Source organism: Lepidochelys olivacea (assembly GCF_965140295.1).
Source record: "Lepidochelys olivacea isolate rLepOli2 genome assembly, chromosome: 1".
Taxonomy (NCBI): domain Eukaryota; kingdom Metazoa; phylum Chordata; order Testudines; family Cheloniidae; genus Lepidochelys; species Lepidochelys olivacea.
This window is the reverse complement of record NC_140411.1, coordinates 196,161,978-196,182,948: the sequence shown is the minus strand read 5'-3', so window position 1 is coordinate 196,182,948 and position 20,971 is coordinate 196,161,978. Positions and strand designations below refer to the sequence as shown.

At 43.9% G+C, this 20,971-nt stretch overlaps 1 protein-coding gene across 1 annotated transcript in view; it reads left to right on the top strand.

The window, feature by feature from the left end:
* Positions 1-285: 285 nt before the first annotated feature.
* LOC311521464 (uncharacterized protein) overlaps positions 286-20,971 on the top strand; it is a 319,542-nt gene continuing 298,856 nt past the window's right edge. Inside the window, exon 1 of the mRNA XM_084629798.1 lies at positions 286-2,971. Within this exon, the coding sequence (XP_084485924.1) occupies positions 331-2,971 (2,641 nt within the window). The 5' untranslated portion in view covers positions 286-330. The remainder of the gene's footprint in view (positions 2,972-20,971) is intronic.

Genomic DNA, 20,971 nt, shown 5'->3' with positions numbered 1-20,971 from the left:
GAGGCCTTCTTAGAAAACTTCGAAAGGGCCTGCCTTGGGTACAACATCTCTACTGACCAATACATGGTAGAGCTGAGGCCGCAGCTCAGTGGACCCTTAGCTGAGGTGGCAGCTGAAATGCCTAAAGAACACATGAACAAGTATGAACTGTTTAAATCCAAGGCGAGAGTCAGAATGGGGATAACACCCGAGCAGTCTCGTCGGAGGTTCAGAGCCCTAAGGTGGAAACCAGACATGTCATTTACCCGACATGCCTACCACATTGTAAAACATTGGGATGCCTGGATATCAGGAGCAAGTGTTGAATCTCCAGTAAATTTGCCCTTCCTAATGCAAATGGAACAATTCTTAGAGGGTGTTCCTGAGGAAATAGAAAGATACATCCTAGATGGGAAACCCAAAACTGTAATTGAGGCAGGAGAGATTGGAGCCAGATGGGTGGAGGTGGCAGAGAAGAAGAAAACTGGTCGCAGTTGGAGCGGAGACCAGAAGGGACCACCCCAGACCACACCCTATTACCGGGGGCCGCCCAAAGCCCCACCTACCTCCCAAAGAACCCTCCAGACCCCTTATCGTCCCACCACCCCGTTCTCCAGCAACCCACCTCGCCCCGGTGACCCGTCAGCTGGACGATGTTTTAAATGTAACGAGCTGGGGCATGTAAAGGCCAACTGCCCCAAGAACCCCAACAGGTTACAGTTCATTGCACCGGAATCACACCAGAGGTCCACAGGCCCAGATACCTCCCAGATACCCTTGGAGCGGAGGGAAACTGTGAGTGTGGGTGGGAAGAAGGTCACCGCGTGGAGGGACACCGGAGCACAAGTGTCAGCTATCCATGCTTCCTTAGTGGACCCCAATTTAATCAACCCAGAGATCCAAGTGACGATTCAACCCTTCAAGTCCAACTCTTTCAATTTGCCTACAGCCAAGTTGCCTGTCCAGTACAAGGGCTGGTCAGGAATGTGGACTTTTGCAGTCTATGATGATTATCCCATCCCCATGCTGTTGGGGGAAGACTTGGCCAATCATGTGAAGCAGGCCAAGAGGGTGGGAATGGTCACCCGCAACCAGGCTAAACAAGCCGTGAGGCCTAGCTCTGTTCCGGAAACTTCTATCAGGACCCAGTCAGAGGTGATGGACCTGGACCCCAGGCCAATGTCTGCAACAGCAGTAGTGGATCCAGTCCCAGAGACCCAGACGGAACCAGTCCCAGAACCGGAACCAGCCAAACAACCAACACCAGACCCCGTGCCAGCACTGAATCCAGTACTTGCAACCTCAACACCAGAGGGCCCCACCGAACCTGAACTGGCAGCAGCCGATAACCCTACACAAGAGGCTCAGCCGGAGCCTGAATCCCAACATAGTGCACCAGCGGAGAGCGGTTCACAGTCAACAGAAACAGCTCCATCCCCTATATCGCTTCCAGAGGGACCAAGCCTATGTCCCCAATCCAATGAGGAACTGATGTCTCCAGCATCAAGGGAACAGTTCCAGACCGAACAGGAAGCAGATGAAAGCCTCCAGAGAGCTTGGACGGCGGCACGGAGCAACCCACCGCCTCTCAGCTCTTCTAATCGATCCAGGTTTGTTGTAGAAAGAGGACTTTTATACAAGGAAACTCTTTCTGGGGGACACCAGGAAGACTGGCATCCTCAGAGACAGTTGGTAGTTCCAACTAAATTCCGGGCCAAGCTCTTGAGCTTAGCCCATGATCACCCTAGTGGCCATGCTGGGGTGAACAGGACCAAAGACCGTTTGGGGGGGTCATTCCACTGGGAGGGAATGGGCAAGGATGTTTCTACCTATGTCCAGTCTTGTGAGGTGTGCCAAAGAGTGGGAAAACCCCAAGACCAGGTCAAAGCTCCTCTCCAGCCACTCCCCATCATTGAAGTTCCATTTCAGCGAGTAGCTGTGGATATTCTGGGTCCTTTTCCGAAAAAGACACCCAGAGGAAAGCAGTACATACTGACTTTCATGGATTTTGCCACCCGATGGCCGGAAGCAGTAGCTCTAAGCAACACCAGGGCTAAAAGTGTGTGCCAGGCACTAGCAGACATTTTTGCCAGGGTAGGTTGGCCCTCCGACATCCTCACAGATGCAGGGACTAATTTCCTGGCAGGAACTATGAAAAACCTTTGGGAAGCTCATGGGGTAAATCACTTGGTTGCCACTCCTTACCATCATCAAACAAATGGCATGGTGGAGAAGTTTAATGGAACTTTGGGGGCCATGATACGTAAATTCGTAAATGAGCACTCCAATGATTGGGACCTAGTATTGCAGCAGTTGCTCTTTGCCTACAGAGCTGTACCACATCCCAGTTTAGGGTTTTCTCCATTTGAACTTGTATATGGCCGTGAGGTTAAGGGGCCATTGCAGTTGGTGAAGCAGCAATGGGAGGGATTTACACCTTCTCCAGGAACTAACATTCTGGACTTTGTAACCAACCTACAAAACACCCTCCGAACCTCTTTAGCCCTTGCTAGAGAAAACTTACAGGATGCTCAAAAAGAGCAAAAAGCCTGGTATGATAAACATGCCAGAGAGCGTTCCTTCAAAGTAGGAGACCAGGTCATGGTCTTAAAGGCGCTCCAGGCCCATAAAATGGAAGCATCGTGGGAAGGGCCATTCGTGGTCCAGGAGCGCCTGGGAGCTGTTAATTATCTCATAGCATTCCCCACCTCCAACCGAAAGCCTAAGGTGTATCATATTAATTCTCTAAAGCCCTTTTATTCCAGAGAATTAAAGGTTTGTCAGTTTACAGCCCAGGGAGGAGACGACGCTGAGTGGCCTGAAGGTGTCTACTACGAAGGGAAATGTGCTGGTGGTGTGGAAGAGGTGAACCTCTCCATGACCCTTGGGCGTATGCAGCGACAGCAGATCCAGGAGCTGTGCACTAGCTACGCGCCAACGTTCTCAGCCACCCCAGGACTGACTGAACGGGCATACCACTCCATTGACACAGGTAATGCTCACCCAATTAGGGTCCAACCTTACCGGGTGTCTCCTCAAGCTAAAACTGCTATAGAACGGGAGATCCAGGATATGTTACAGATGGGTGTAATCCGCCCCTCTGAAAGTGCATGGGCATCTCCAGTGGTTCTAGTTCCCAAACCAGATGGGGAAATACGTTTTTGCGTGGACTACCGTAAGCTAAATGCGGTAACTCGCCCAGACAATTATCCAATGCCACGCACTGATGAACTATTAGAGAAACTGGGACGGGCCCAGTTCATCTCTACCTTGGACTTAACCAAGGGGTACTGGCAGGTACCGCTAGATGAATCTGCCAAGGAAAGGTCAGCCTTCATCACACATCTCGGGCTGTATGAATTTAATGTACTCCCTTTCGGGCTGCGAAATGCACCCGCCACTTTCCAAAGACTTGTAGATGGTCTCCTAGCGGGATTAGGAGAATATGCAGTTGCCTACCTTGACGATGTGGCCATATTTTCGGATTCCTGGGCAGACCACCTGGAACATCTACAAAAAGTCCTTGAGCGCATAAGGGAGGCAGGACTAACTGTTAAGGCTAAGAAGTGTCAAATAGGCCTAAACAGAGTGACTTACCTTGGACACCAGGTGGGTCAAGGAACTATCAGCCCCCTACAGGCCAAAGTGGATGCTATCCAAAAGTGGCCTGTCCCAAGGTCAAAGAAACAGGTTCAATCCTTCTTAGGCTTGGCCGGTTATTACAGACGATTTGTACCGCACTACAGCCAAATTGCTGCCCCACTGACAGACCTAACCAAAAAGAAACAGCCAAATGCTGTTCAGTGGACCGGAAAGTGTCAGAAGGCCTTTAACAAGCTTAAAGCGACACTCATGTCTGACCCTATACTAAGGGCCCCAGACTTTGACAAACCGTTCCTAGTAACCACAGATGCATCCGAGCGTGGTGTGGGAGCAGTTTTAATGCAGAAAGGACCTGATCAAGAATTCCACCCTGTAGTGTTTCTCAGCAAAAAACTGTCTGAGAGGGAAAGCCACTGGTCAGTCACTGAAAAAGAATGTTATGCCATTGTCTACGCTCTGGAAAAGCTACGCCCATATGTTTGGGGACGGCGTTTCCACCTGCAAACCGACCATGCTGCACTAAAGTGGCTTCACACCGTCAAAGAAACTAACAGAAAACTTCTTCGGTGGAGTTTAGCTCTCCAAGATTTTGATTTCGACATCCAACACATCTCAGGAGCTTCTAACAAAGTGGCTGATGCACTCTCCCGTGAAAGTTTCCCAGAATCAACTGGTTAAAATCGTTCTTGAGATGTGGAAAATATTGTTAGTCTTTATGTACTTGGTAGTATATTTAGAGATGCATGTGTCTTATTAACTCTGTTTTCCTAGAGCTCCAGGAAGAAATCCCAGCCAGTGTTTCACCCTAGCTGAGATTTGGGGGGCGTGTCATAAATATAAAGGGAAGGGTAAACCCCTTTGAAATCCCTCCTGGCCAGGGGAAAGCTCCTCTCACCTGTAAAGGGTTAAGAAGCTAAAGGTAACCTCGCTGGCACCTGACCAAAATGACCAATGAGGAGACAAGATACTTTCAAAAGCTGGGAGGAGGGAGAGAAACAAAGGGTTTGTGTGTCTGTCTGTAGTCGTCTTGGCCAGGGACAGAACAGGAATGGAGTCTTAGAACTTTTAGTAAGTAATCTAGCTAGGTATGTGTTAGATTATGATTTCTTTAAATGGCTGAGAAAAGAATTGTGCTGAATAGAATAACTATTTCTGTCTGTGTATCTTTTTTGTAACTTAAGGTTTTGCCTAGAGGGGTTCTCTATGTTTTTGAATCTAATTACCCTGTAAGATATCTACCATCCTGATTTTACAGGGGGGATTTCTTTATTTCTATTTACTTCTATTTTTTATTAAAAGTCTTCTTGTAAAACACTGAATGCTTTTTCATTGTTCTCAGATCCAAGGGTTTGGGTCTGTGGTCACCTATGCAAATTGGTGAGGCTTTTTACCAAACCTTGTCCAGGAAGTGGGGTGCAAGGTTTTGGGAAGTATTTTGGGGGGAAGGACGCGTCCAAACAGCTCTTCCCCAGTAACCAGTATTAGTTTGGTGGTGGTAGCGGCCATTCCAAGGATAACGGGGGTAATATTTTGTACCTTGGGGAAGTTTTGACCTAAGCTGGTAAAGATAAGCTTAGGAGGTTTTTCATGCAGGTCCCCACATCTGTACCCTAGAGTTCAGAGTGGGGGAGGAACCTTGACAGATGGCATCCTGGTTAATAACAAATTGTTAGAGGCATATGATGAGATCAGGATGATTTTAAAATGGAAAATAGTTAAACTATCAAAGACTCGGGGTGAAATCCCAGCCCCATTGGTGTAAATGACAAAAATCCCGTTGACTTCAATGAGCCCAGGATTTCATCCTCAAAGGTCTAGAGGATAGCAAAAAAAAAAAAAAAATTATCCCAGCTTTTTTACCATGTCTCTATAATAGGTGAAGAACAAGAAACGTTAAGTTAACGGCCAGCACGTTTCAAACAGATATTTACTTCACAGAGATTCCAATCACCCTGTGAGATTAACTGCCTCCAAATCAATCATCAAGAAAGGATACTTTTACAAACATTAAATATCATCTACAGTTGTGCATGTTTTTAAAATATGTTGAATTAAATCTCATGTTCCAGAGCATAAACTTTCAACCATATGGCTCAAAAGAACTTTTTTCCCATACTAAACCAATGCTCAGGACTGCATCAGTGCCAAGGTGAATTATTGAGAGGTAGAAGGTTACTTCTACTGAAGGATCAGGCTTGGGCTAATGCCAGAAGTAAGGTTACCAGACTATGGGCATGATCCAAAGCCCACGGAAGTCAATGGGAGCCTATCCGTTGATATCACTGGGCTTTGGATCAGGCTTTAAATGAACCCGTGGGTTGATCTGGATACAAACATTTATGCATCGTAAAGTGACTTGTATGTGTGCATCCTTTTCTTTCTCCCTTCCCTTCTCTTTCCACATCCTCTGTCCACCACTGTGCTTCAGGATGGAATGCAGGCCTGTTCAAGAGAGTGTGACCATGTCCTGTCATGTGGGACACATCAAGAAGCTATGCCCCTGTACTGCTACACAAGCATGAGAATTTCTCAGGTTGCCTAAAAAATAACTACATCTGGTTGAAAATTGGGAACAATTTTTTCACACAGCTTTCATGGTTGTTGAACCTTAATTAGCTTTTTTATCAAAATTTGCAAGATTTTCAACCACCTCTATGAAAATATTATTTATACTATCATTCCATTGAAGCCCAATGCAGTGACAACAGGGATTTTGGCACAGATATCTGGGCACAGTAGTGGAAGGAGTGCTCCCTTAGTGTCAGCCAATTGCAATGACTTCATTGCATCTTAATTCAATCTGTGACTATGACTCTTAATATAGATTTTTTTTTACATGAGATTGAATACTATTCTTGTGAAGGCACTGCTTCTTGGAACATTTCAATGAGTTTATTATAAAAGCACTCATGCAATTGCAGAGGGGGGAAGCTATTTTAGGACTCTAAACTGAACTCTTGATATTTAGTATAGAACAGCCTTATGAATCTTCAGGGTGTTTTGGGGTTTTTTTTTTTTAAGAAATCAGGTTGCAATAAGAATAAATGCATCAAATATAATTCTGTAATATTAAATGTCTGAATGTACAATGGCTAGTAAAGACAGCACATTCTAAATATGACTGTATGAACTTATGAAACAGGTTTTCAAAAGTAAAGCTGACACTGCAGGGCAGAGAGTAGATACAACTGACTAATTTACTGAGCTAACATGACACAAAATATAAAGAGAGGGTACATACATACAATATTATGATTTCATTTTTACACTGGCAATGCACTTTATCTGAAGGAAATTGAACAAAAATAGTTCATTATTTCGTCAAAGGTCTCTTGATGATAGTGCAGTCTAAATGCCACTGAAGTTAGTACAGCTGAATTCTCTGGGTATTTTAAAATAGTTTGACTTTTGCTATCCCTTTCTGAGTTTGAGATGAGTTATTTACCTGTAATTCTTGCTCTCTCACTGTATTCGTGGTTCTCGCTCATCACCATAGATAGGATCTGTTCATCTACCCGAGTCAAGGATCAGAATGTTCCTTGGCTATTAAATTATCTCGCCACTAGATGGTATATATCTCTGCTGGTCAGAGAGAGAGGGTGTCTTCCATCTATAATAACTCTATGTACACATAGCTGTTTGGTACATGTTGGCAGCATAGATTCATGGTCTTAATTAGGGATAGAATTCAGGATCATATGTGTGCAGGTTTCAAAACCACTCACCATTGGCCTAACTGCTCCCACTAAAGTTAATGGTAAAACTGAGTATTTTTGAAAATCCCATCTTCTATATTTAAAACATAGGCCTTTACTGCTTGAGTTAAAGAAGAATCTCCAGTAGTTATAATGACATTTGGACACTTATCCTATGTTGCCCTCCCATTTGGGGGGGTAACATAGTAACACACCCTTGCGCAGGCCTGACATTCCATCTAATAGAAAACTACAGGCCATTCTCTCTCTACTCTCCCTCTCCCTTACGTTCCTCACACACATACATTCCTCTTTGACCAAATGCTTGATAGAGAAAATATATAAAATGATCAATATTTTCCAACAACACAGAGTAAGATGGATGGGAAAGATCAGAGTGATGAGCCACGGTAAATAAACACTGAGGTCAGGGCAGAAAAAAGACCATATGTGCATTGTAAAAGTGATAATGTGAACGTGCACTGAGATACTAGGAAGAATGGAGTATCTAACTCAGCCATGTAATCTATACAGGAGGACATGTGACAGCTGTGTGAGCAAAACGACATGGAAACAAAAATTACACTTATTTGAACCTAGTGTAACCCTTCTGCCCATCAGAGTTGGCAGCAACAAGGGCCGGGTTCAATATCTAGGGGATACATTCCAATAACACAATGCAAACCGGCTCGAGCCCCCACCCAGTGACCTGGGACAAATATATACCACCCCCGCTGGGCTCCTCCAAGAGGCAATACTTCCCCTCTCGCAAGCACATAGTCTGAGTGTAGCAAAAAACCTTTTAATAACAGAGAGAAACAATGTGGCATTATGTTGGGGAAACACCACCAACAGGATTCATAACACAACCCATGAGCAAAAAAAAAAGGGGCATGCCCCTTTCCCTTTGGTTCTTGAGTCCAGCAACCCCAAATCACCCAAAGTCCCAAAAGTCCAATGACCCAAAAGTCTCTGTCCCTGGTCAGGGCAGCCCCAGAGTTCGAAAGTTTATCTGCGGAGCTTTACCTCCCAACCTGGATGGAGATAGGACGAGGGTAAGAGGCACCTTACATGATCTGAAGCTGACCGCCCCACAGCTCCATAGGCCTCCGCTCCGCCAGCCGCCCCACGAACTCCTTCGCTCAGCTCTGCTCCGCTTTGCGGCCCACAAGCAGCTCCCGCCATCCCACGAACTGCCCCACCAGCCGGTCCACAAACTGCTCCACATCCCACCAGCAGCTCCCACCGTCCTATGAACTGCTCCACCAGCCTGTCCACAAGGCACTCCAGCCATCCCGCAAACTGCTCCACAATATATCTTCAGGCTCCCCTACTACTTAACACAATGCTCAGTGATTTCAGCTCTGAGTCAGTTCAGCTCTTTGGTGAATTCAGCTTGTAGTAGGAGAGCCTCAGTGCTAGTGCACTTTAGCCCAAAGCGAGCTCAGCAGCCTGTAACTAGACTCCTAATGAAATCAAAATTAGCTCTGATATTCCACAGTGGAGAGAGGAGGAAGTGCAATTAGCATGTAAGGCCCTCACCAAGGGGCCCATGCCACCAAGTATTAATACTTATCCCCAGCCTCTCTCAATTCACAGAGTTTTGGAACCCATGACCCTTGCCTAGCGAGTGCCACTTAGTTGATGGTGAGTCCCTCCATCATAACAAAAGGCCACGTACAGTTCCAAGCACAGTTCCCATAATCAGGGTAATAACAATTTATTCTTCCTGCCCCAATAACAGAGACACTGGGGATCCCACAGCAGCCAAAGTGACCATTTGGGCAGCTATGGCCTCATTCTAGGCGGGGTGCCTATGCAAATGAGATCGGCCCCTGAAGTCCTTTTCCACAACTTGCCACACCTCACCACCAGATGTCAGGGTGGAGCTCATCCTGACACTGCTTACACTAGTAACAAATAATATCTAACAATACTCTTCACATCCCCAAAATATCAGCAACTGCATACTAAGAAATGAATCATGCATACGTTGGGAAAAGATCTCACATCACACATTTATGGGTACAGCAGCCTCTGAGTTACGAACACCTCAGGAATGGAAGTTGTTTGTAACTCTGAACAAAATGCTATGATTGTTCCTTCAAAAGTTTACAACTGATCATTGACAGCTTTGAAACTTTACTATGCAGAAGAAAAATGCTGCTTTTAACCATCGTAATTCAAATTAAACAAGCACAGAAACAGTGTTCTTACCTTGTCAAATTTTCTTTTTTAAAAAAAATTTCCCTGTACTTTTTTAGTAATTTATGTTTAACACAGTATTGTTCTGTACGGTATTTTCTTTCTCCCCCCCCCCTCCCCCCAGTCTCTGCTGCTGCCTGATCTCGTACTTCTGGTTCCAAAAGGAGGTGTGCAGTTGACTGGTCAGTTCAGTCACTCTGGTGTTCATAACTCTGAGGTTCTACTATATGTCCATCCTCTTGTATCACATCTGCACAGTTTCCCATTACCTCTCCATGTCTATCATTTTTAGCCAAAGGAGTCCATGTCCTCATGGTGGTGACATGAAATATGCATACATTATTAAAGTTGTGTGTTACTGTGTGAGATCTTGGAGGCAGTGTCATCTGGAGGAATGAACACAAGTTGGTATTCAAGGAGTCCTGAGTGATAATCCTGCCTCTGAATTTACTTGTGAGATTTCAGATGAATCATTTAATCTCTGTGCTTCAGTTTCCCTACCTGTGAAATAGTTCACTAAGTATTCTCTCTATCTCACAGGACTGTTGCGAAGATTGATTTAGTTAATGGCTGCACCCTGCTTAGAAAGTGATACATTGTGTATTATGAAGATCCACTCAGAATCACCTTTTCAAGAAGATAAAGGTCCTCTGATATTTTGTGTCAGATTGTAGATTGTTTTTAGAGGTCAAATGGTAAAGCATAAATGTAGAACATGCAGTCTTTTATAAATACATAGGAATTATCTAATTAGAACAGACTAATTATGTATCTAATCCAGCACCATACCTTAGGCATTGGTCCTTGCAGGGTGCTTCAAAAGAAAAGGAAGAAGGAAAAGAAAGGTAGAAGGTAAAGGCCTGGGTAGAGACCGTCGAATCGTGGAAGTCAACGAATGGCTACGCAGGTGGTGTCCGAGAGAAGGCTTTGGATTTTTTGACCATGGGATGGTGTTCCAAGAAGGAGGAGTGCTAGGCAGAAACAGGCTCCACCTAACGAAGAGAGGGAAGAGCATCTTTGGAAGCAGGCTGGCTAACCTAGTGAGGAGGGCTTTAAACTAGGTTCACCGGGGGAAGGAGACCAAAGCCCTGAGGTAAGTGGGGACGTGGGATACCAGGAGGAAGCACGAACAGGAGAACGCGAAAGGGGAGGGATCCTGCCTCATACTAAGAAAGCAGGACAAACAGCAAGTTATCTCAAGTGCCTATACACAAATGCAAGAAGCCTGGGAAACAAGCAGGGAGAACTGGAAGTCCTGGCACAGCCAAGGAATTATGATGTGATTGGAATAACAGAGACTTGGTGGGATAACTCACATGACTGGAGTACTGTAATGGATGGACATAAACTGTTCAGGAAGGACAGGCAGGGCAGAAAAGGTGGGGGAGTTGCATTGTATGTAAGAGAGCAGTGTGACTGCTCAGAGCTCTGGTATGAAACTGCAGAAAAACCTGAGAGTCTCTGGATTAAGTTTAGAAGCATGAGCAACAAGGGTGATGTCGTGGTGGGAGTCTGCTATAGATCACCGGATCAGGGGGATGAGGTGGACAAGGCTTTCTTCCGGCAACTAACAGAAGTTACTAGATCGCAGGCCCTGGTTCTCATGGGAGACGTCAATCACCCTGATATCTGCTGGGAGAGCAATACAGCGGTGCACAGACAATCCAGGACGTTTTTGGAAAGTATAGGGTGCAAGTGCTGGAGGAACCAACTAGGGGCAGAGCTCTTCTTGACCGGCTGCTCACAAACCGGGAAGAATTAGTAGGGGAAGCCAAAGTGGATGGGAACCTGGGAGGCAGTGACCATGAGGTGGTCGAGTTCAGGATCCTGACACACGGAAGAAAGGAGAGCAGCAGAATACGGACCCTGGACTTCAGACAAGCAGATTTTGACAACCTCAGGGAACTGATGGGCAGGATCCCTTGGGAGAATAACATGAGGGGGAAAGAAGTCCAGGAGAGCTGGCTGTATTTTAAAAAATCCTTATTGAGGTTACAGGGACAAACCATCCCGATGTGTAGAAAGAATAGTAAATATGGCAGGCGACCAGCTTGGCTTAACAGAGAAATCCTTGCTGATCTTAAACACAAAAAAGAATCTTACAAGAAGTGGAAGATTGGACAGATGACCAGGGAAGAGTATAAAAATATTGCTCGGGTATGCAGGAGTGAAATCAGGAAGGCCAAATCACACCTGGAGGTGCAGCTAGCAAGAGATGTTAAGAGTAAAAAGAAGGGTTTCTTCAGGTATGTTAGCAACAAGAAGAAAGTCAAGGAAAGTATGGTCCCCTTACTGAATGAGGGAGGTAACCTAGTGACAGAGAATGTGGAGAAAGCTAATGTACTCAATGCTTTTTTGCCTCTGTCTTCACGAACAAGGTCAGCTCCCAGACTGCTGCACTGGGCAGTACAGCATGGGGAGGAGGTGACCAGCCCTCTGTTAAGAAAGAAATGGTTCGGGACTATTTAGAAAAGCTGGACGAGCACAAGTCCCTGGGGCCGGATGCGCTGTACCTGAGTGCTAAAGGAGTTGGCGGATGTGATTGCAGAGCCATTGGTTATTGTCTTTGAAAACTCATGGTGATTGGGGGAGGTCCCGGACGACTGGAAGAAGGCTAATGTAGTGTCCATCTTTAAAAAAGGGAAGAAGGAGGATCCGGGGAACTACAGGCCAGTCAGCCTCACCTCAGTCCCTGGAAAAATCCTGGAGCAGGTCCTCAAGGAATCAATTCTGAAGCACTTAGAGGAGAGGAAAGTGATCAGGAACAGTCAGCATGGATTCACCAAGGGCAAGTCATGCCTGACTAATCTAATTGCCTTCTATGACGAGATAACTGGCTCTGTGGATGAGGGGAAAGCAGTGGACATGTTGTTCCTTGACTTTAGCAAAGCTTTTGACACGGTCTCCCACAGTATTCTTGCCAGCAAGTGAAAGAAGTATGGGCTGGATGAATGGATGATAAAGTGGATAGAAAGCTGGCTAGATTGTTAGGCTCAACGGGTAGTGATCAATGGCTCCATGTCTAGCTGGTGGCCGGTATCAAGTGGAGTGCCCCAAGGGTCGGTCCTGGGGCTGGTTTTGTTCAATATCTTCATAAATGTTCTGGAGGATGGTGTGGATTGCACCCTCAGCAAGTTTGCAGATGACACTAAACTGGGAGGAGAGGTAGATATGCTGGAGGGTAGGGATAGGATACAGAGGGACCTAGACAAATTAGAGGATTGGGCCAAAAGAAATCTGATGAGGTTCAACAAGGACAAGTGCAGAGTCCTGCACTTAGGACGGAAGAATCCCATGCACCGCTCCAGACTAGGGACCAAATGCCTCAGCAGCAGTTCTGCAGAAAAGGACCTAGGGGTTACAGTGGATGAGAAGCTGGATATGAGTCAACAGTGTGCCCTTGTTGCCAAGAAGGCCAATGGCATTTTGGGATGTATAAGTAGGGGCATTGCCAGCAGATCGAGGGACGTGATCGTTCCCCTCTATTTGACATTGGTGAGGCCTCATCTGGAGTACTGTGTCCAGTTTTGGGCCCCACACTACAAGAAGGATGTGGAAAAATTGGAAAGAGTCCAGCGGAGGGCGACAAAAATGATTAGGGGACTGGAACACATGACTTATGAGGAGAGGCTGAGGGAACCTGGATTGTTTAGTCTGCGGAAGAGAAGAATGAGGGGGGATTTGATAGCTGCTTTCAACTACCTGAAAGGGGGTTCCAAAGAGGATGGATCTAGACTGTTCTCAGTGGTAGCAGATGACAGAATGAGGAGTAATGGTCTCAAGTTGCAGTGGGGGAGGTTTAGGTTGGATATTAGGAAAAACTTTTTCACTAGGAGGGTGGTGAAACACTGGGATGCGTTACCTAGGGAGGTGGTGGAATCTCCTTCCTTAGAAGCTTTTAAGGTCAGGCTTGACAGAGCCCTGGCTGGGACGATTTAGTTGGGGATTGGGCCTGCTTTGAGCAGGGGGTTGGACTAGATGACCTCCTGAGGTCCCTTCCAACCCTGATATTCTCTGATTCTATGAAAAGGATTACAAATCCCTCATAACTCCATCAGTCAGGTGGGCAATATTAGACCATGGGGAGAACAGACATTTCTGACCTCACCTGTCACTCATTTTATGCCAAGCAAGAGGATTATAACAAGTAACCTTGGAACTGTAACAGCAAATGTGAATCTTCATATCCATAGCCTATCATGTTCTATATTTTAATACAGAACAATCTGGTTTCTGAGACTTCCCTGACATTTTCAAAAGTATCTAAATCTATGACAAGAAAGTCCACTGTCTCCAACATGAGTTCCTAAACACAGCTGGCAAATAATGGATTTTTCAATTTGTTGGCAATTTCAAAAAGTTGGGAGGGGAAATTTAGGTCACATTGACAATAAATTTATTTTTGAAATCTTAGGCGAACCAAAACATTTAAAGAAAATGAATTTTGGATCAAACAAAACAATTTTTCAATTTAACCATTTTTAAACTTTTTTTTATTTTTTAAATAAAATTGAAGAAAAGTTTGAGAAGTCATATCGAACTGAAAAATTTAAAGTTTTTTGTTTTGAAATGATGAAATGAGATGTTTTGATTTTTTTTGTTTCAATTTTTTTTGTTTTCAAAACAATTTGGCAAAATCCACTCAAACTTGGAAATCATTGTGGTGTTGCAGAATCTGCATTTTTTTTTTTTTTTTGCCAGAAAAATGTTCCAGCCAAACAAATGTCACCCAGGTCTTCTCCGAAATCTTTTGGGAGCATTTGAAAATCTCCCCTCCTTGTGGTTATTAATATGCTACTGTCCAGACAAGATACCTACCCACTAAAGATTACAACATTTAGCAGAATCATGACTATCAAACAAGAAATAGCCTCTTCCTTCCGTTAAGTCGTTCACTCCACCTTACCACACTTCTCTGACCATTGGCTGAGTGCCCTTGTCATTTGGCATATTGAAGTTCTATGCATCCTGGGTACATCCAGAACAGTCACCTAAAATGTCCCCATAATAGATCACATGCGTGGCTATACTATGGAAATGCTTTAATTTTAGGCATAGTTGTTCATCGTTGCCTGGTTTTGGGGTAAAGGAATGTGACACTCTGAACAGAGATCAATCTAACTTGTTCAATAAGAGGAGGTGGGGGCCTGCTCTTGCACCAGTAATCTTAGAATACACATCCGATGAAGTGAGCTGTAGCTCATGAAAGCTTATGCTCAAATAAATTGGTTCGTCTCTAAGGTGCCACAAGTCCTCCTTTTCTTTTTAGAACACATGGAGTCCAAATGACCTGTAACGCAATGTAACCTGTTTTGCATAACCTCAGTACAGCAGTCGGAATACAAACCTTGCCTAGAGGATCTGGGAGACATCTCTTTATTCTGCGATAATTAGAACTAAGGCTATCAAAATAAAAGCAATCAGTATCAAATAGGAGCTGCACTGAAATCAGCAGCAGCTATGTTAGACACACACAACGCATGGCACTGAGAAAAGGTATGGGTACATTACATATGGATAATAGCATGTCTCCAGGACGTCACATCCACGTTCAGTTAGTGAATTAACAATGTTAGCATCTGTTCCCACTGGGTTTACTCTCCTGAAGGAGCAGAGAAAAGGAAACTAAGAACACAAGAACCTGCATAATGAAGTCCTTAATATCAAACAGTGCACTGAACTAGAACTGTAATATTGATTTCCACAATGTCTCCCACACAGGAACAGCACTTCTGAACAGTAAAATTGGTCACTGGAGGAATGCAGTCTAAGATAATACAGCTGTTTGTAACCAGGTGACTAACTGACACAATTGATTTCCATGTTCCCATGAAGCTGGGATATTGAAATTTGATACTTGTTCTTTAAGGAGACAGCTATGTACAGGTATTTGGATTGGATCCCAAGGTATTCATAGATTCCAAGGCCATAAGTGACCATTGTGATCATCTAGTCTGATGTCCAGCATACCGCAGACCATAGTCATTCCTGAAATAATTCACAGAGCAGATCTTTCTGAAAAACATCCAGTTTTGATTTGAAAATTGCCAGTGATTGGAAAAAACACCATAACCCCTGATAAAAAATGTTAATGGTTAATTTCTCTGAGTGTTAAAAATGTACACCTTATTTCCAGTCTTAATTTGTTTAGCTTCAACTTCCAGCCATTGTTCCTGTTCTATTTTTTTCTGCTAGATTGAAGAGCCCATTATCAAATATTTGTTTCTCATGTAGGTACTTAACCACTGTAATCAAGTCACCCCTTTAATTTTCTTTTCATAAAACTAAATTGATTGAGCTTCATGAGACTGTCACTGTAAGGCCTGTTTTGTAATCCTTTAATCATTCTCATGGCTCTTCTCTGAACCCTCTCCAGTTTATCAACATCCTTCTTGAATTGTGGACACCAGAACTAGACACAGTATTCCAACAATGGTCACACCAGTGCCAAAATAACCTCTCTACTCCTACTCGAAATTCCCCCATTTATGCATCTGAGAATCATATTAGACCTTTGATCACACTGTTGCATTGGGAACTCATGTTCAGTTGATTATCCACCGTGACTCTGAAACCTTTTTCAGAGTCACTGCTTCCCAGGATAGAGTCCCCCATCCTGTAAGTATGGCCTACATTCTTTGTTCCCAGATATTTACATTTAGCCATATTATAATGTGTACTGTTTGTGCCCAGCTTGCCAGATGATTCAGATTACTCTGTATCAATGATTTTGACCTTTCCATTTGAGATCACCAAGAGGTTAGTCTTTTTTCAGTGCTTATAACTGGAATTAAGAAAAAGAAACTCCCTTGTAAGCTGCAACTTTGTAATGTGGTACACATTTGCTATGGTCCTCTAATTACAGAAAAACAAAAATTTGAAATTTGATATTTCTATCATCTGTCACTAGTCATCAGTGTGACAATTTATCTATTTTTCTATCCGTTAGTCATGAATTCTCTAAATTTTGAGAAAGTAAGGTAATCTGATGTCACCAGTTCAATTTGTTGAGCAATTTCTTGACAAAATCCCAAAGAGGAGCAAGTGCACTGTAGCACTGATGCTGATAGCCACATCTATCCAAAGGGTCTTCTGCTGCCATTTAGTAAAATACAAACGGGCAATGAGTTCTGTACTAGGAAAGCCCCATTCTGGAAGTCTCTCCTCTGCATCTCACAAATGTGAAGAAGCCTCTTAAATATATAACAACTTAAAGTTTACATCCCTGATTCAGCAAGGAACCCAAATAAATTTAAGCACATGAGTAATCTAATCTCACAACACTGGCACTGCCAGGAGCCATTCCACAATGGAAATTAGCTCACTTGGATATATATTGACTAACCTTATTCCCCTACTTCTGTGTACTTGTACGTCTGTCCTTTGACTGTGAGCTTCTCTGATTAGAGACTGAGTGTTTGGAAAGCATCTTACACATAGTGGGTGTTACCATAAATTAATAACTAATAATAAAAGGCATACTTGGGTAGGCCACCTGGGCACAAACACATTGCCAGTCTTTTTAGGGGAAATATTGGACATGAAACAGGCAGCATCTGAAAATGTGAGTGTAGCCATAATGAACCCAAAAATACCACCCTGATGATTAGCGTTCAGTTAATTGCAGAACCCACTCAATGGGACTGAGAGTTAAGATATATAAACATCCCAAGGAAGGGCTTCTTGATTACACCTCCTGCCCTTCTTTTGTTGTTAGCCACTGAGTTGATGTTAGGTCTATGGCAGGGGTTCTCAAACTGGGGGTTGGGACCCCTCAGGGGGTCACGAGGTTATTACATGGGGGGTCGCAAGCTGCCAGCTTCCACCCCAAGTGGGGGGTCGCACTCAGAGGCTTGCTGTATGAAAGTGGTCACCAGTACAAAAGTCTGAAAACCTCTGGTCTATGGGTTATAGGAAAGTTATCCATCTCTCTGCTATTGGAGATGAGTACTGGAGATTTCCCCAGAAACCTGTGGAAGCTCTCCAGAACCAGCCCTTCCTTACAGCCTAAAGCGTGGTTTTCGTGACAGTGCAGTTAATCTGCTCCCCTGCACACAAAGTGACCATAGGGGAGCAACAGCAACCAAAAATTTACTCGCCAGTTAAAAAACAAACTCTGGAAGAACGTAATGAGAGGAAAGAGATTGATGACCAGCCTAGAAAAGACTCATTTACACTCTCATGTCCATGTTTGCACAAGTAAGAAACCGAATACTACCTCTAAGGGGAAAGCTAATTTTGTAACCGTTTCTCATAGAAGGGCTTTCAGGCAGAGGTGCTGCTGAATACAAAAACTTCCATTCGTTAAAAGCCCCCTAAAATAAGCCAGGGCAAAGCAATAAATGGGAACAGATGTTGTCCTGCTTGTTCGAGCAAAGATCTTGGCAATGGAGCAGGTCTAAGCAGCGCACATGGGAAAAGCATGATTATTGATTTGTGATCAAAATTAACCAACCTGACTTGACCAAGTTAAACAGGGAAGTCTGTCCATATGCCTGACACTCAAATGTGTATCTTTCATGTACTGTGTAAATGCTTTGTTCAGCCTGGGCTCTTTTTCCAATGGTCCATCTTACGTCCTATTTGCATTCGTGTAAATGAGAGCAGAATGTGACACTGTATGCACATGTCCTCCAGCAATTGGTTGCACTGCGAATATATTCCCATTTACTTTATACATATACACTATAAAATTTAAGATTTAGATGGATTATGAGAAAATGATTTTGTCAGTTAAAATAATGTGCTACCACGTCTTAGGAGGAAAGGCTAAGTTAATAAGTGTCTTATTGTTTACTTGTACTTTCCATCTGTCATCTCTTGTCTTATACTGTAGATTGTAAACTCCTCGAGGCAAGGACTGTGTGTTGGTTCTCTGTTTGTACAGCGCCTGGTCCTCCTATAATGGAGACCTGGTCCATGACTAGCACTACTAGGTGTAATGGTAAAACAAATAATTTATAATAACTATAGACCTTTTTCCTAAAGTACGTTCACTTATTTAAAAGTAGTGACATTCAGAAAATATTGTGCTGTTTTTGCACAAGGATCAGGTAATAGATCTTCATTTTCAGTCGTCAAACCTGCAGTCTGAGCCTGTTTTTGCCTCTTTCATTTGGCTCTATCCAGGACATAGGGTCATGACAGGTCCTAAAGACAATCGCTGAAGGAAAAGTTGGCAGCCTATGGTGATTAGTTTCATTTAATAGCCAAACTTTTTTTTGGAGTGTCTGCTAATGGGTGGCCTACAGAGTTAGCAGACTTAAGCAAAAAGAACAGGAGTACTTGTGGCACCTTAGAGACTAACAAATTTATTTGAGCATAAGCTTTCCTGAGCTACAGCCCACTTCATCAGACTTAAGCAATTAACAGAGCATATTGCCCTCTTTCGACCTAGGGTGCATGCCACACATCATGACAGCTAAGAATAACACCTTGAAGATCCCAGTGCAAAGGCAGCATTGCTTCCAGAGTGAGCCAAAAGTGATCCTCTCCCTGGCTGAGGCTGTGGGAGCTGTGTTCAATGGGAAGTAACTAGCTGTATATCTTATAGTCAGATGGGGTGTCCAGCAGCTTCTGGCACACTGTAAAGAATTGTCTGGTCTTTGCTGGCCTCATCTTGCTGAGTAAGTCCTTGTCTTGTTCCTCCTTGTAGCTACATCCATGTGCGGGATAAACAACTCATATCATGCAGGCTGACTTAATTCATTTCAAATACTAGTTGTGGATGTGACTGATTCTCTTGATTACTCCTCATTGCAGAGAAGCACATATCTTCCCCAGGACACAATTCACTGGCATGCAGGAAACCTGAATTAAGTCAGGAACTCGTGTTTCCAGTGATGCTTTTAGCACTGGGGTTGAGGGAGTCAATAAGGTCTGATTTTTTTTTTCAATGTCCCTTAGCCACTAGGAAGGAATAACTATGAAAAGACTGCTTGACTGCTAATGCCGCACTACCTGCAGGCCCTTCACTAGGTGGTCAGAAAAGTTCAAGGTGCCACCGTGATTCTCTTCAGGGGTACCCAGGATTGGGAGACACCTCAATATTACCTGCCCTTAGTGTAAAGAAGTCTTTTCTGTACCCGCTGTGGGTCAACTCCATGAAACCAACAGCTGCTGGCAGCACAACCACTATGTTCCAGGCTTCTACAGGCCTCTCTTTGTACCGGTAAAGACAGGCATGCACCAACCCACAAGCCCTCTCTGAGCATTCCCTGTAGGATTCAGCCTCTTACCCGCCGAATACTCACAGACGTACCAGGCCTGCTGGTCCCAAAAGAAGCGTACACAGCAGCTGGTAAGATTCAGCTCTGGACCAGCATTTGGCTTAACATTGCAGCACTGAGATATAGTTATAGTCAAAATAAAAATAAGTTTGTTATTGGAGATTCAAGTAATAGTGAGTGATAATATTGGAAACAAATGGCTACATATAAAACAAAATCCTAACACACTTTCTAGGGACTAAACTTAACTAACAAGTTAACCTCCTGTATAAAGAAATTTATCTCACCCAAAATCCTCTTCAGCATTTTCAGCCAAGGTTGACTGAGACCATTTTTTCATGAATGTAAATGAGCTGTCCATTTTACTTCTTAGATGCAGCCTGAAGGGGTGCTGTCTAGAAATACCCGCAAAGTTCATTGTCTTTACTTAAAGGCAGGATAACCCCCTGTGGTTTGTCTTTTCCTCTGTGCTTCTTCCCTGTTGAGTTCATCTCTCTTTGTTAACATTTGACTAAGTATGTTAAATGGACCTCCATTGTGTTAGCGTACAATGCTTAAGTTCCATCCCGACAGAGGGAGATACAGTTCTTACTTCCCTTGTGGAGGAAAATCAGTTTTTCACCTTTGCTGGTGTCTACTACCTTGATACAGAGTCTAAGAACATGTTTTCAGTGTACATACATAACTTCTGACATAGTATCTGTACGCACATTTCACAATTATATTAACATCTAGAGTGAAACTGGCTTTCATTTGAAATCTCATGTGACATTGTTTGAACTAGAGTGTACACACCAGAATCAGGATGTTCCTGTAACTCCCTTGCCAGTTGGCATTAAAAGGCTTTTGGGTCACAGTCTTGCCCCACTTTTTCTAATTTTCCCCTCCACTCATCCCTCAAGCTATTCCACACTTCATGGCACTGGTGGAAGATGTGAACCTAGTTCCTTGTTTTCTCTTCCAATGCTGCAGTCATTTAACAATGCAATTTCCCCATTTTACCCTATGTCATGTACACAAATGGCCTTTTCCATGTGCCTTCAGGACACTATGGATCTGCTGAATCAAGGGGGTGGTGGAGATTTAAATTCTAGAATTAAAGGCCCTCTGATGAAAATGCTCAGCCGCAAGCAGATATTGTAATCTAAGAAGTTTTAGCTCAAGCACCGTAGTTGATCTCAGCTGCCGAAGTAGTCTATGGGGGGAGAGGTGGTTTCTGAGATACCTCACACCCAAATCATATATAGCTTTACAATGGCA